Source organism: Henckelia pumila, chromosome 3, assembly GCF_033568475.1.
Source record: "Henckelia pumila isolate YLH828 chromosome 3, ASM3356847v2, whole genome shotgun sequence".
In the NCBI taxonomy this organism is placed as follows: Eukaryota; Viridiplantae; Streptophyta; class Magnoliopsida; order Lamiales; family Gesneriaceae; genus Henckelia; species Henckelia pumila.
In genome coordinates, this window is record NC_133122.1 from 35,221,480 (window position 1) to 35,238,021 (window position 16,542).

Below are 16,542 nucleotides of genomic sequence, written 5' to 3' on the forward strand. Positions count from 1 at the left end.
TCAAAAATCTTTTTTTTTTTTTTTTTTTTTTTTTTTTTTTTTATTTTATTCCGCGAGCTTTTAAAAAGAAAAAAGAAGTAGGTAGGACGTATTTGAAATTATATCAAAATATTGAGGATTATGTACGAAATCCAGAATCGGCCTTTCTTGAAAGTTGAAATCTTAGCTTCCTCGGGTAAAATGAATAAAATAAAATAAAATCACACTGCTGCATCTTCAATCTGAGCACGATGGGCAACACCTCTTCCATGCTCACCCAATATGATATTGAAGAAGTCCAAGAACACTGCAATCATGCCTGTAATTTCGCGTACTTCGCTCTCGTTTTCTTATCTTTGGTGTAGTTTCTACTGGGTCTGTTGTATTTTTAATGACAATTCCTGGAATATACTGCAAAGGAATAATCTTTCTGGTTGCTTGTGTTGTAGATTTGTTGGGTCGTTATCCTTACGCTTTCTCACGGTCAGCAGTAATTGAACTGGAATGATCTTGTTGGTCACAATTATTGTAGATTTATGGGTTTCTTTTCTATGTATTCCTCATTGTTTTGCGGTCGTTTAGATGATTGTGCGGATTGCAAAGAAAGAATCTTTATGATTATCATTGTTTAGGAATAATTTGTTTTCTTCCCAGTTTTTTTAACGAAATTTAGTGATTGTGTTGCATGCTTATAGTTTCACAGCAGGAGATAGTGTCATTGTATCAAAGGTTCTGCCAATTGGATCGGAATGGGGGAGGCTTCATCTCTGCTGAGGAGATCATGACTGTGCCTGAATTCGCTGTTAATCCCCTCTCGCAGGTTATATGAATGGCTGTATGGGAACCCTCTTTTTATCTTGTAGTTTCCTGTCTATAATTCTATATTCAAAATAATATGAAAAGGGAAACAACAGGTAGGGCAGAGGCACAAAATGTATGGTTATGTGTAGATTCAAGAGGAACTTATGAAACCCTTTGATGTTATATTAGTTGTGTTGTGTTAAGTCAAGAATTGGGGGAAATACGGAAATCTGTATTTTCTTTTAATGGTAATGGATGTTTAAAGTTAGAACTACTGGAACCGAGAGCCATTATATCCGCTTGTTGAAGATCGGATAGAATAACGAGGGAATTGGTCGCGATCATATAGGACTTGAATTTATGACCTTATTGCCAGTTTTATCCTTCATTATGAATGCACAAGTAATTAATAGCCATAGGATCCCAATCTATAATTCATAAATAACATATTTTTAAGTCAGCCACGGTGCATCAAAACGCCGACGGGTCTTGTAATCCAAGGCACAAGACAAAATGCAAGGCGTGTGCCTTTCAAATGTGAGACACACCAAGAGGATATAGGATAATCCTATGTCATTGGAGTTTTCAATCAAATTCAAATATAATGAGTTAATTTCAAAATCGAAGAAACTATGAAATATCAATCTCGAATTAGGAATTAAACCACTAAATTTAGACTATTAGGGATAAATTATGTTTCCATAAAGATCAAGTAGGGATTTATTTGCAGCAGATTTTGGGAGTGTCTGGAGAGGAGGGGTAGCATCTTTTGGATTATGGTTGTTCAATGTTTGTGTTGTTCGGTTTGGTTGGAAAGGAACAACAGGATCTTTGACAATCAAGAAGACTCGTTCGAAGAATGTTGGGATAAAATCAAGTTTAGAGTTGCGAGTTGGAGTTTGAAGAGTACAGAGTGTAAATCAATTTTTATGTCAGTTCTACATAGGAGTTGAGTTTTATATTTTGCTAGCAGCTTTTTGAGCCTAATTTAGGGGTCCACTTTTTGTAATTAATATATTAACGTTTCCTATTTAAAAAAAAAATTATGTTTCCGGATGTTAGTGGTAAATATTTTTCCCTCAAATCAAAATTTCAGCCAGTAAAACTATAATAACTTGCAAAGAGTATCAATGATTTTAGTCGGTTGTACAATGAGAAATTTAGATCTAACAATTTGCAAAAAAAAATTGAAAGTCATGCAGGAGAAGAGTATATTTCACTCTAAAAATGCCTTGGAAATGCAAAATAAACTCCTGGAGCTTGCCACTAGTCTGAGGGTGGTAATTTTAGGGGGGGTTATGATGTGATATTTCAAATCCTAAATGTAAAATATTCAATTTATGTGACAAGAAAAAAGAAGGAACGGGACAAGCAAGGGCAATTGGCACACTTTTCATGCCTCAGTTAAGTTGTGCATCTCTTCAATGTGAGTGCACATAGGGCATCTTCAGGTGCATTGACTTGCACCTACCGCGCCCTTAGCAACATCAATTAAAAGATGCGCACCCAAATGACAGTTGACTGCCAGTCAGTCGACAAGTTCTTGCCTTGCATGTTTTTGCAACTAGATAGGATGCTAGCATGTGCTAGTACTTTGTGGGAGCAAAAACTGATATGTCTCCAACAAGTTCTATCTGATCGTGTCCCTGTTGGCTGCTGTGGTTTTAGACATTTTCATATGAAATATCTGCAAATCCCATGCTTATATGACTGCCCTGCCCTCCATGATTTTGTTGCAAGTGAGAAAAACTAGCTACGAGGAGAAAAGAAGTGAAAGAACAAATGAACATGTACTCAACCTGATTAAAGTGGATCTGTTTTTTTGCATTCATAAAAGTCATGTGTTGTCTCAATTATTGATCCTTTGGGCTTGCGTTCGCAGAGATTATTGAGGATGCTGGATGGACTTAATTTCAAAGAGTTTGTAGCATTCCTATCTGCTTTCAGTTCTCGAACAAGCTTGCAGCAAAAAGTCGAATGTAAGGCTTACAAACGAGAAGATTTTATATCACTCCCTTTTATTGGGTGTTTCCTTTTTTGCCTTGTGGCTGATTTAGCTTATAATTTCCTTTACGGCTTTGCCAGTTATTTTTAAAGTTTATGACTCTGATGGAAATGGAAAGGTTACTTTCAACGAAATGCTGGACATATTGCGGGATTTGACTGGTCAGTTTATATCTGAACAACAGAGAGAGGTTAGTCATCCTGCCGTGGTTACTTTTTCCAGTATAGGTAGATCAAGTGGCTTTACTATTGTCATCATCTAGTTTTTGTGTCACTTGCCTTGGATATCTTCCATAAATTGTGGAGAAAGAAAATTCCCGAGCCACTAATCTTATAAGGATAATTAGACTTTAAAGCCCAAACCACCGATGTTAATAGCACAAAATCTTGCTTGCACCTCGCAGATCTTTATGTCTTTATACATTATATCAAACTTTTAAAAGTTTTGAATCAAAATAATATTGATGTTTTTGCTCACGTGGAGAGTTTTTTAATTAAGCTTCTACTTCCTGGAAGAACAATCTATTAAGAACTTTATTTGTTGGTTGGTGTAGTCGAGTTCTCTAGAGAAGAAAACGAAGCTGTTGAAACATGAACGGTATATTATTGGTAAATGCTTCAAATACTAGCACTGTCATTCAATGTACGATGGTGGTTTTTCCCTTTAATCTTTTTGGTGGATTGTGGTTCTCCTACTTGACGTGATGGTTGGTTGATGCTAATTCACGTGTTGTTGGTGCCATTTTCATACAGAAAGTTCTTACCCATGTTCTCGAGGAAGCAGGCTACACAAAGGATTCTCTGTTAGTTCAAGCTGATTTCGTAAAGGTAACATCTCTTCTTTGTCTCTTTTATGCTTCTCAAGAAAAGCGGAACCTTAAAAACCGGTTTTTGGTTAATATATAAATAATATTTGGGCTTCATGGAGGAGTGCAACTGGAAAACTTTCTTCTGGTACTGTAATGTTGTAGGACTGTGGCTCAAAGCGCTGGTATTAGTTGGTTGTGCTGTATCTCGCAACTTTTCTTAAAACGACAAAAAAAGCATGTGCCGTTGGTATTTTTACTGTGCCGTATCAAAATATCTTATGTCATGCACTCGTGAATGAAATAACATCTCATGAGAGTAAGTTCTGTTTAGCTTATACATAGGGCTAGATGTGAGTCAAGCTCAAGCTTGTCAAGGTAAGCTTGTTCATCTATACGTGTGCAAAAGCTCATTACTTGCATAAAATCTTAAATTCTTTGATAAAATTTATTAATAATAATATTTTTTTCCCCTAAAATTAGTTCCTAATGTTACACAATACCTCATTCAATATTATATTGATGTTGAATCATAATTTTGTTAAATAACCCTATTATATCCACGTATTCATGAGCTCAACACTAGCTCTTGTTTGATTCCTTGAGGCTCGGCTTAGCTCTAGCTAGATTCTTAACTTGATACCATCGATTGAGCTATGAAAAGCTAAAAATTGCTTGTTCGCTCTAAATCTGAACTGCTGCACGTTGGACTATCAACGCAACTGATTTGTTCAATTTGTTGATCACATTTTAACATGTCAAATTTTCAATTCTAGTTATATAAGTTCCCTTTTTTCCTCACTTTCTCGCATCCGATTTTACAATGCCTGGGATTCCTGTATATGCAGATTCTTGGCAATTCTGGCTTGAGGATGGAAGTCGAAGTTCCGGTAGATTGATCAGAGAAGATAAACATGTTACCTTCAAATTTTACTTTGATCGTTCACTTGTTCCTAACTCGAATTGCTCCTACGATCAAACATGTGATCCTTCAAATGCTAATTGATGGTTCTTGTTCTTGATGCTGAAAATCTGGAAAATGGATTGGTGGTTTGTTTCCTATTTACTTCATGTTATGTGATGTTTATTTATTTATTTTTTTGTGGTTTCTTCCTACTTTCTTGCCTACTAAAGTAAGATGCCGCAAACTGGATAAATGAGTACATGAAATGCGGGAAGATTTGAAGGGAGATGGAACAACTCATGATGGGAAGACATGCTACCAACTGGTACTTGTCGCTGCCCGGTCTATCTATGGATTTTGATTATGGTTTTATAGTTTACAATGAAACGATAGAATAAGTGTTGAATCCACGTCCTACATTTTTTTGTATTAATTCTTCATATTAACATAAAATACTATAGAAACATGTAAGAAATTGATTTAAAGATTATTGTCATTCTTATCTGAACTACAAAAAATAAATTTGAATATACTGAAATCTATTGATTTGAAGTTTATCAATCTAATATAATCTAAGATCGTGTAGAGTAAATTGTGTGCTTTTAAGAGTGAATCATATCGTAATTATTATTATTATTTTTTTATGACGTGAGAATTCGCAGTCGTTACCTTTCGGTGCGCATTGGATAAACTCCCGGACTAACGCAATAGCCTGCAAACTACGCTAGTCAGGTAAACCGTACTAATTAGTATGTTTCAAGTGTTGTTTCATTATATTTTTATATATTTTTTCCATTATACTTTTTAGGAGGATGATGGAACATGATAAGATTTTGATCCTTTCTAGTTGTTGAGATATTTTGATATTTTTAAAAGGAAAAATAAATTTTAAAACATTGATTTTAAATAACATTAGATGAGAGGCCTTGTAGAGGGAGATGGGGACTACTTGGTGTAGTGCGGGCTGGGTCCGCCGACCATGGCCCCACGAGTAAATGTAGCCGTTAAAGTCAGCCTTTTAACGACTTTTTGAAAATATATATATAGGATTTTTTTCAATTTTGAATTGGATATCGAGACCCCACGTGTAATTAATAATAATTAATATTAATAACTTTTTTCAGCAAAATCAGCTTAAATAGGTGAAGAGAGAGGCATTTTGACGTGGAAAGATACACAATTGCTTTTAATATATATAGTCGGCTTCAAAATATATATATATCACACGAAAATAAAAAAATTAATTATTATTAGTTTAAATATGTATTATATTTAGTAATATTTTCGTGTAACATATACGTATGTTAATTATGTCTTGAATAACGTGCAATCATTTTTTAAATGAATTAAATAGGGTTTAAATAAAACAATTACATACAATCTAGCTATTTTTTTTGAAATAATTTTGAAAAAAAAAAACAAACAAACAAACTTTTTCAATCGAGACGAATTGAGTAATAATATTGTGTGCCCAACTTATTAGGTGTACAAGTAGTATTTTTATGATGTATGGTGAACATTATGATTATGTTTGTGCTTTCATTTAAGGCGCCAATGAAAGGAAGCGCATAAATAACTTAAAAACGCTTCCTACTACTCTCTTCTTGTTGTAGACTTTTTAGATTTTGCCATAGCTATGTAGGATCCAAAATAACTTAGCCATTTAATTTTTATTATTATTGGATTAGTATTTTGGGACGACATGTTTATATGATTTATTCAAAATATAAGTATTGTTTCACATGTTTTCTCGTAAATTAGAAGATCGTGAATTTAAATCGATCGAACAAAATTATGAATCAAAAAGTCGTTTGTTCATAAATATACATCCTACCGACTCAACATTAAAATTGGAACTCGATAGCTTATGTACTAAAAACCAAACTATTTGACAATCAAACCAGCATACATGGTTCTAGGCATTTCTAATTCAATTAGACTAGATAACTAAGAACTTGGTACACATGTGTGTATTAATACGTTAGATATTTATACGTTATATTAATATTAAAATTTCAATGAATTTTTTTTTATAATTAATAGATTATTCTTATTCTTATATAATTCTTATGTATGTGAATACGAATCCATTTTCGTCTTTCTACGTAACCAATCTTCTCACTTACGATCAACATCTTGTGAAGTTCTTCTTGAACGAATCTATAAAGAAAATTGATTCATAATTTTTACAATCTACTTATTGCATGATTCATATCAACCGATTCGTTGAACGTAAACTAATAATACAAAATGGATCGTGTAACTTCATTTAAAAATAAAACTCGTTTTGAATTCTTAATTGTGAATTCAATTTGCATAGAAACAATTTTGACATTTTGTGATTTTTTTTTTCTTTTGCATTTTTACGAGGATTTAAAATGCTATTCACATACAAATATAGATAATAAAAAATAAAGAAATTTGTATATGTACCTTCAAAAAACACCAACAATTTTCAAGTAGTGAAAGTAAAATGAGAGGTGCTAATCACGTGTACGTGAGATTTTTCAGCAAAATCTTTTACCCAAGTGAAGAAGTTTTTCCCAAATAAATTCAATTCAAGCAAATAAAAATATTTAATTATAATCTTTGTTCATCATTTTGGCAGCATGGAATTAGGGTTCTTTTTACAAATCTTTAATGAAAATCTTGCATCCAATGCATATAAGATAAGGGCCTAATTCTTGCTGCCAAATCTTTAGATTCTGATATATTAATATTACTCAATTTTTTTCTAAAAAAAACTGTTCCAAGACTGATTCTTCCTATGAGAATGAATATGATTTAAAATGTTAAAAATTAATTGCTTTTAAATCAAGAATAATCTTAAGCTGAAGTTATATTTCCGTCTGCGTTTTCTTTATCTAAAAGAGAAAGCAAGAAACCGTTACCATTATCGTTTGATCATCTTCATCCTTTCCTTAACATTCCAACCTGACAAAAAAAAATTAGATTTGTGTTGGGATTTTTTTGTTCTTTTCTGAAAACGGGAGCAATTTTGAAGGAAATATTTTGGAAAGTGGGTTCAAAGGGCTTGCTTTTTTGAATGATTCAAATCGTCTGCGGATTAGGTGAGAACCCATTTCATTTTCTTGTTTGTCTGTTAAATTTCAATGGATTTCATGATTCTGTTATTAGCAAACGATCACCATTTACACAGGATTTCTCATAGGGAATGTATTTGAGTTTCTTGAATAGGGACTTGGGGGTTGGGGTACGGGGTACCATGCCTGTATTTCTTGTCGTTTCAAATTTTAATGCACCACAGATTCCTGCTGGTTTCATCGATTTGAATTGCTTTTGTTAGATTTGATGAGTCGCCTAATGTTTTCATTGTCGATTCGCAGATAAAAATCGACTTGTTCATGTTCATGAATCTGGTATGTAATGGCTGATTATAGCATGGTGATGTCCCAAGCTGAGGTTTCTGCTTTAAAGGAAACACTTTGTGCTCAACAACAGCTTCTGCAGAAACTTTACAATGAGTTGGATGCAGAAAGAGAGGCCTCCGCCACTGCGGCGAGCGAAGCTTTATCTGTGATAGTGCGTCTGCAAGGAGAGAAGGCCGCGGTGAAAATGGAAGCAGAGCAATACAAGAGATTGTCGGAGGAGAAGATGTGTCACGCGGAGGAATCTTTGGCGATAATCGAAGATATTATCTATCAGAAGGAAATGGAGTTGGCTGCTTTAGATTACCAAGTTCAGGCCTATAGGTATAAACTGTTGAGCATGGGTTGTGCGGATCCTGGTGTTGGTGAGATAAAGTTTCCTGAAAATCTTTTGCAAAGAAACGAAAATTTAGCCGGCGAAGCAAGCATTCAGAACTTCGGGAGGAGGAATTCTGTTCCTCAACTTCTCAAATATAAGAAGGTTGTTCCTGAAAAGGAGAGTTCTATGAGCACAGAAACTGATTCGAATGGCAAGATTATGGAGGAACAGAACAAGTCCTCGGATTCAGATAGGAAGATGGATAACGCTGCTCCCGGTGACATCAATTCTTACTGGGAACAGATAAGGAAGTTAGATGAGCGGGTGAAGGAGATAGCGGGCGGTACTAACACAAACTTCAAGAGTGAGATGCGGTCTCCATCATCGATTTCTTCACGGCCAAGTACAGGATCCTTGAGGAATGAAACACGTTCACCCTCACCCCAGTTTAGCACTGGCAATGGTTATGACACAAATAAACTAGGTGTCGAGAATGAAATTGATCTGATGATCAAGCACCCCACAGATTTGCCAAAAAATGGTGGGACAGTTGATTATTCTTGTCATCCAAGTGTTCATGATGTCTTCGAGGTCCCACAAGTTGACAAGAACCTGAAATCTTGTGAATCTTCGACCAAAGACAGACGGAGGACGCTTCATTATGGTAGTGAGAGCCTTGAAAGTGATGGAAATTCGGGTCATTCGAAATTGTGCAATAAAGATGAACCAGACTGGCTGAAGAAACTATTACAGTCGAACCGTCGTGAAAACGAATTATGTAAACCAAGTGCCATTGCTGATATTGATTGTCGCTTGGCTATAGTCCAAAAGAGCACAAATGTTTCTGAATCTCAGCCAAGATCCAATCAACTCAACATGAGATCAGAGATCATTGAAATTGAGAGACACTCGGCGTCAACAAACAGAGAGGAAGAAATAAAATTGTTGAAGGAGATCCAAGAGAAAATAAATTCATTACATGATGAGGTCAGGAGTTTGAAAATCAAGAAACACAACGCGCAAGACGACACATCCTATCATCTTCTTGCGGAGGTGCTCATCCAGGAACTCTTTGCTGGTGACTCTTTCTTTTGTCAAAAGTTTTCGACTAACCTCTTCTGATATTTTGTGATGCCATTTATGTTGAAAACAGGCAATGACTTACTTCTGGCTCTGAAGGGACGGAGAAAACTTAAGAATCCACACGTATTGTATATAATCTATCTCACCAACACCTGATTTGTGCAAGAGAAACTTTGCACATCTATACTTGCTGTCATGAATCGAGTCGATTGTGATATGTTTTGTGTCTGCTAAGGAGTATTGATTTAGTTGTATTTGGTATATATGTGTTATGAAGAGCTTGATAGGAGTGTGTTTGTATTCCTCGTCTTAACCTTAGTTTTACAGAAAAAGAAAGAGATTCTTACACTTTTTTGTCTGATGTACACACATATCTTTGTAACATTGGAATTTACCTTTCCACATCAAGTTTGTACTATGAAATATTGAGTTGTTTAATATCTTTGGTTTTATTTCTCCTTCAAACAGTTCAGACTTCATTTATTTCCGGTGAAAGCCTAACTAGACAAGACACATGATCTAACTGTGTTGAGATAGACTAAGACTAACTCGATCCAGGTTGAACATTTCCAGCATGATTCACCGTCTTCTAAACAACTTTTTTTAGCCGAAATATCCATTAAATTATGTATATACCAAGTGCCGGCTCACGATCATTCGCTCGCTTAGTTAGGTTTGGTTACAATCTCTGAAAAAGTGATTATGAATTTTTTATTTTTTTCCTTTTTTAATAATTTTGTTAAGAAAAAAATAATTCGTTTAAGAAAAAAAAATCATAAAACTTGCTTCAGAGACTTCAGAAACTTTCTAAATGTTAGATTATACCTCTTCTCCGGCCAATTTCATATTATATATTTATAATTTTGATAATGTATACAGTCAAAATTGAGTTTTGATTAGGTATCTTTCAATTTTTATCTTTTTCAGTTATTTTTATTGATGTGATATACATCGGAGTGCGATGTTGAAATAAATCAAAATTGAAAAAAAAAAAAGAGATAACGGTTTAAGAAAACAAAAAAACAAAAAACCATAAGATCAAAATTTGCATTTTCTGTTGAATTATATGAAGCACGCTTCTTAGTATAATTATTGAGGTATCTATTAATTATATGTGGAATCTATGCATAGTATGAGAGTGTTTGACATCACTAAAAAAAATAATTGTTAGATTTTGACTTAAAACAACAGTTTGTGAATTGTCGTCTGTCGGACTAAAACAATAGTTTGTAAACCAATTAACTGGGCCATCTAGGATTATAAGTTTGAGGAGTTGCATACTAAGTGACGGCAGTATACGGCGATAAGAAGCTAACAATTTACAACGAGGGTTGTCATTTTCGCTCTTACATACTCTGCATTAGGTCCACTTCTGACTGAAAAAATATTTACTTACTTCATCAACTCGAACATCCCTTAAAAGATTACACAGATATTCCATGTGCATGTTATCTAGCTGGGTTGTGCTGAGTGGCTAAGATTAAAAAATGTGATACTTTAATTGTTATGCAATATTTTTAATTATCTACACTATTATCATCATAATTTTGAGTATAAAAAATATAGAAGTTGTGGTCACAATTTATATTTTTAAATATCTACACTATCATTCTTTTTCCCCCTTGTAATGTAAGATATTCGATCGTCGTGCGATCAATCTTTAGGGATATATGACCTATCAGATAAATAATAGAGTTGTGGTCACAATTTATATACAATCGGAACGGATACTAATATGACTTCACCCAAACGTGATCTTACCTTCCATCATTTTTCAGTCACTAGCAAGAAACCCTTAGCACGTGCTTTGCACATGAACAACATATTAGATGTAATATAAATAAAATAAATAAATTTAAATGTACTCACATTTATGATAAAAGTAAAATTAGTAATGATAACGTGTCTCATCCTAGACTTCTTGTCATTCCTATGATACTTTTATGCTTCTTTGGTTCATCTTTCTTTGGTTTGGGACATTCAGCGATAAATTAACCTGTATTTCCGCGATTGAAATATGTTGGATCTCCAGTGGATGATTTCATTTTAGTGTTTCTGTTCTGATAAGTACGTTGATTGGTTTTCATGAACCTGGAAAACTTTTTGATAAACAATGACATAGCTTCATTGCTGATATGTTCGACAGTTTTTGCAGATGTAGTTTCGGTATAGCTGATACTAGTAGGACCATGAGCAGTAATAACAATCAGTGCTTTGATGGAGGGTTCTGAAGCTGCTGCTTCTCCACTTCTTATCTGTAATTCGAACTCATATGCCTTAAGATCTGCAAAGAGGTCATGAACTTCTATTTTGTTCATGTAATTGGCTTCTCGCATGTCTATGGTTTTAACGTCTCATTCCTTTGGCAGTGCTCTCATCACTTTGAGAGACATTTCTCGATTACTGTACTCTTTTCCAAGAGCTGTGAGTTCATTTACTAGGCTACTGAATCTTTCTTCAAAATCACTCATGGATTCTCCAACCTTCATCTTGACGCTTTCGAACTTCTGCACGACAAGTGAAAGTTTATTTTCCTTTGTTTGCTCATTTTCTTTGCAGAGTTGGATCAGTTCTTCCCATATTTCTTTGGTTGTGATGCACATCTTTATCTTGCTGAAGGTATTCTTGTCCAGTGTTTTGAACAAGATGTATTTGGCAATATTGTCGAGGTTTTGTAAGGACCCGATTTTACTCTATTAATTAATTTGTGTGTTAAAATATGTATTTATAAATATCGGTTTATAGACGATATTAAATTACATATTTGATTTATAAATCACACAGAAGTTGAAATAACTCAAACCGGGTCAAGTTTTAACCCCGAATAAATAAAACGAGTACACACATTAAGTATATTATTAGATTATGATAAGATATATATCTTCTCTTTCCTCAACCTTTCCACCGCCATCACCCTGCGTTCTCTTTTCTTTTCGTTTCCAAGTTTTCTCATTTCTTCAAATTGCCGTATCTTTTCCGTCGGTTATCGATTTTTGAAAATAAATATAGTTCCGAAATCCTCGCGACGAGAGCTTTCTGTTGATACCAATATTGTAAGATTTCCTCGCGTTGGTCGAAACCCGACTCCGACCAGCCGCCGTCTTCATCGCCCCTAGCCGCCGTCCGATCGCCGCCTGAGCTAGGAGGAGTGTTTTTCCGGTTGTTTAGACCTTTAATTCGAAGTCTTGAGGTATATTTCGAATTTAGGGTTTCGAATTTTGGGTATTTCGATTCGATTGACTTCCGATAATTGATATTTGATTTATTATTGGTTGTAGGGATTATATCGAAGTCGATTGAAGGTATTGGCTATTTTTCAGAATTTATTTGGGATTAATTTCGAATTTCCAGATTTTGAATATTGGGAATTTTCGAATTTTATTGTTGAGTATTCATGACTTGAGTGTTTAGATGCTCTAGAAAATATAAATGCAAATTTTCGAAATTTGTAGGAATTTTCGGAAAATTCAGATTGTTCTACTTTGGATATTTCGACATTTTAAAGTCGTTTATTCGATAGTTGGTCATGAATAGGAATTAATATGAGATACATGGTTTTTCACAGGATTGGAGTATTCGAATATTACATGAGATATTTCTGTGGTAATTAAGTGTTGGTTGAGGTACGTATGAGCTGTTTATATTACGACGCCTATAATGGCATGTAATGATATTAAGTATTTTGTAATGAGTGATAACGTGTTTTATGTGCTTACGTGGATTATATGATTTCATTCACTCATTTACAAGTTTACATAGCACGTTGAGCCTTGACTCCTTTGATTGCTATTGATATTGATCTCTTGAGATGTATTGAGTCATCATGGAGCGAGTGACATTGTTTTAGTGCACTCCTGAGATAGCATGAGGCACGGACAGGTAGCTCCTGTCGCCCTCTGATGCTACGTACGATACTCCTGATGACAGCATGAGGTTGGACGGGTCGCTCCTGTCACCCTCCGATGCTACGTGTATGGATTAGCAGTGATGATTCGAGGTCTGCTGTGTTCCTGGCACGGGTGGCCACTGAGTTTATTGTGATACGATTATTTGGACTCCTTTTGGTATCCCTTATTTCATTGATACCTGTCACGCATTACATTGCATTTCATTGCATTGTACTTGATTTTATTCATGTCAGTTATATTTGTCGTAATTTTTATAGTTCGTCGTACTGGGGTCCGACCCCTGTTTTCTTTTTATGTTGTGGTTGTTTGTGATTCTATAGCAGGTTATCCAGGGGGATTTGACGCATCTGGTGGAGCGTCATCTAGTGGTACCCAGTGAGGCGAGCGTGGAGTCGAGTTCCCAGATATATGTATATATATCAGTTTAGCGAGTTTTATATTTGCCGGGGTGATGCCCTGTGTATCTGTAGAAATAGTTTTGGACCTTGTTTTGAATTGTTATTTGTGTGATCGAGCCTTGCCGGCTCTGCATGTGTTTAGTCCTGGCCAGTGCGGCTATAGGTTTGTAAATTGGAGTTGTGACTCTATTTTCGAGTATATATTGCTGGTTGTGTTGTACAGGTTTTTGGGATGTCCTATTTACGAATAGGTCATGCCGAATTTTCTGTAGGCCCAAACGCAAATTTTTAACTCGTTTTCGCTGTTTACATTAATTAATCCTGGTTGTTTGCTCATTAAATATTAAATCAGGACACGGGCCCTTTCATTTGGTATTAGAGCGTATACTGGGATATGCTCGAACTAGAGTCTAGGACACTCGAGTTTAGACACTAACAAAATGGTTGCGTATGTGTGTGACTACTTGTTCTTACGTGACTTACTTGTTGTGTTTATTTTTGAACGTATTTGTTAGAACCAGTAGTTCTTGGCTTTAGAACTTCGTTTATGAATTCATATTAGAACTCTGAGTTTCTATCATAGTTTTCTGTTTGTTAAGATATTTCTGCCTATGTTTAAATCCTTGTGTCTTGTAGAATGGCACCGGGAGGAAGAGGTAGAAAAGGAAAGGAAGTTGTAGAAGAGTCTGCAGCGAAAAATGTTAGAAATCTTGATGATATTGTCAGGGGAAGACGTGGTCGACCAGCTGTTCAGCCTCCGAAAGATGTGGATTTAGAGGTGGAACAACAGCCAAGGGTACATCCTGACAAAGGAAAAGCGGTTCAGGCTGAGGCTGATCCAATAGCCCAATTGACAGAGAAAATGGGAGGAATGCGTTTAATAATTTCTCAATTTCAGGAGTTGCGTCCGCAAAAGTTCTTTGGCAATGAAGGAAGTGAGAAAGCTGCTAGTTGGTTGAAAAGTCTCAACAATATGTTTAATGGACTAGCATATCCTGATGACATTCGACTGAAGTTAGTTCCTTTTCAACTTAAAGACCGAGCGCAACTGTGGTGGGAAACGACAGCAGAAACACTTTCTGATTCTGGTGAAAAGATCACATGGGAAGTATTTTGTAAGCAGTTTGCACAAGAATATGCACCACCATCATACTATTCTGCTAAAGAAGATGAATTTAATCTGTTGGTGCAAGGCAATAAATCTGTTGCTGAATATGCTTCTCAGTTCTCTGTTCTTTTACCTTATGTCCCACATGTTGCAAAGAATGATCGGTCAAAGCTTTCACATTTTCTGAAGGGGCTTACACGAACGATCCACACGTTGGTAACTACTGGAACTCCATCTACTTATATAAAAGCGATAGAAAAGGCAAAGAAGATTGAAGCAAGTCTACTCAGGGGTGAACCACAATCAATCCCAGCAGCTAGTCCTCAAGGAGCTGGAAGCAGTTCACAGACACCAATGAGTTTACCTTCATATCAGCCTACGCAATTTTCTCAGCAAGCGAAAAGGCCTTGGTTTAAAGCTAGAGGGAAGCCATTTAAAAAGAAACCACAGTCTAGTTCCTCCAGTTCCAGTGGTAGTCGTGGTGGAAGTTCAGTTGGATCGTCTGGGAGAGTGTACTGTGACAGATGTGGTGGTAATCATTTGAGTGCACATTGTACAGGATTTCCAGGAACTTGTTATACTTGTGGGCAGGCTGGACATTCGTCTCGAGTATGTCCAAATGCTGGAAGACAGCAATTTCAGCCACAACAGTTTGGCCAGTTTTCTGGACGACCATCATTCAGACCATCTGCTCCTGTACCACAGTTTGCTCCTACACAGCCTTATATGCCAGTACAGTCCACTCAGCAGCCTAGGTATCCATTTTCTCAGAGTCAGCAACGTTTTCCAGGTCCACAGCAGGCTCAAGTCCATGCTATGACTCAGGATCAGGCACAAGATGCACCTGGGGGAGTTATTGCAGGTATTTGTTATATTTTTGAGTATCCTGCACGTATCTTGATAGATACAGGAGCATCTCATTCATTTTTATCTGTTACATTTGCTGATGAGCATGAGATTGCTTTTACTCCGTTATTGGATACTGTGTCTGTTGCTACTCCTGCTGGTGTTTTCTTGATGTCTAATGAGATAGTTTTGAATTGTGTGATTAGATTTGAGGATAAGATCATGATAACCAATCTAATCAAACTAGCTATGTCTGATTTTGACTGTATCTTGGGTATGGATACACTGATGAATTATAGAGCTACTGTTGATTGTTTTCATGGCATTGTGACCGTATTATGGAAATAAGTGGAATTTTTATGGTAGTGATTCACAATCTCGCATTCCATTAGTATCGGCAATGGAAATGTTTAGATTATTGTCGATAGGAAATGAAGGATTTATGATTTATGCTTTTGATGCGACGAAGGAAGAGAAATTGAAAGTTTCAGATATTCCTGTCGTTAAGGATTTTCCTGATGTATTTCCTGATGAGATTCCGGGTTTTCCGCCTCAAAGGGAAATAGATCTTAGCATTGAATTAATGCCAGGGACAAGTCCTATTTTTCGAGCCCCATATCGATTAGCTCCAGCAGAATTGAAAGAACTCAAGACGCAATTGCAAGATTTGTTGGAAAAAGGTTATATTAGACCAAGTGTATCACCTTGGGGTGCTCCAGTCTTGTTTGTGAAGAAGAAAGACGGAACGATGAGAATGTGCATCGATTACCGGCAATTGAACCAGGCTACTGTGAAGAATAAGTATCCTTTGCCACGAATTGATGACTTGTTTGATCAGTTGCAGGGTACATCTGTATATTCTAAAATTGATCTTCGTTCCGGATATCATCAACTTCGAGTTCGAGAAGAAGATGTTTCCAAGACAGCATTTCGAACGCGTTACGGACATTATGAATTCTTTGTTGTGCCTTTTGGGTTGACTAATACTCCAGCGGTT

The 16,542-nt window shown here is 35.8% G+C and overlaps 2 protein-coding genes across 3 annotated transcripts; both read left to right on the top strand.

The window, feature by feature from the left end:
• The first annotated feature begins 162 nt into the window (after window positions 1-162).
• On the top strand, window positions 163-4,981 carry LOC140892382 (uncharacterized). The gene is made up of 6 exons (XM_073301243.1): window positions 163-300; window positions 675-799; window positions 2,663-2,759; window positions 2,866-2,975; window positions 3,538-3,612; window positions 4,439-4,981. Exons 1-6 carry the CDS (start codon window positions 231-233, stop codon window positions 4,487-4,489), a joined length of 528 nt encoding a protein of 175 aa, XP_073157344.1. The 5' UTR covers window positions 163-230; the 3' UTR covers window positions 4,490-4,981.
• A 2,188-nt stretch (window positions 4,982-7,169) lies between these two features.
• Window positions 7,170-9,688, top strand: LOC140892659 (uncharacterized). Of its 2 annotated transcripts, XM_073301608.1 has the most exons (3): window positions 7,170-7,565; window positions 7,842-9,255; window positions 9,356-9,688. In XM_073301608.1, the coding sequence occupies exons 2-3, from the start codon at window positions 7,882-7,884 to the stop codon at window positions 9,377-9,379; spliced, it is 1,398 nt and encodes a 465-aa protein (XP_073157709.1). In that variant the 5' UTR covers window positions 7,170-7,565; window positions 7,842-7,881; the 3' UTR covers window positions 9,380-9,688. The 2 variants fall into 2 exon arrangements, with proteins under 2 accessions (XP_073157709.1, XP_073157708.1); XM_073301607.1 differs by having other exon boundaries at window positions 7,842-9,688.
• Window positions 9,689-16,542: the final 6,854 nt, after the last annotated feature.

Bases quoted from the DNA above. Each gene is read 5' to 3' on its own strand.
- LOC140892382 (XM_073301243.1), top strand. From the start codon at position 231: ATGGGCAACACCTCTTCCATGCTCACCCAATATGATATTGAAGAAGTC. The intron at 2,760-2,865 runs GTAAGGCTTACA...CGGCTTTGCCAG, and splicing joins CTTGCAGCAAAAAGTCGAAT to TTATTTTTAAAGTTTATGAC. The intron at 2,976-3,537 runs GTTAGTCATCCT...ATTTTCATACAG, and splicing joins TATCTGAACAACAGAGAGAG to AAAGTTCTTACCCATGTTCT.
- LOC140892659 (XM_073301607.1), top strand. From the start codon at position 7,882: ATGGCTGATTATAGCATGGTGATGTCCCAAGCTGAGGTTTCTGCTTTA.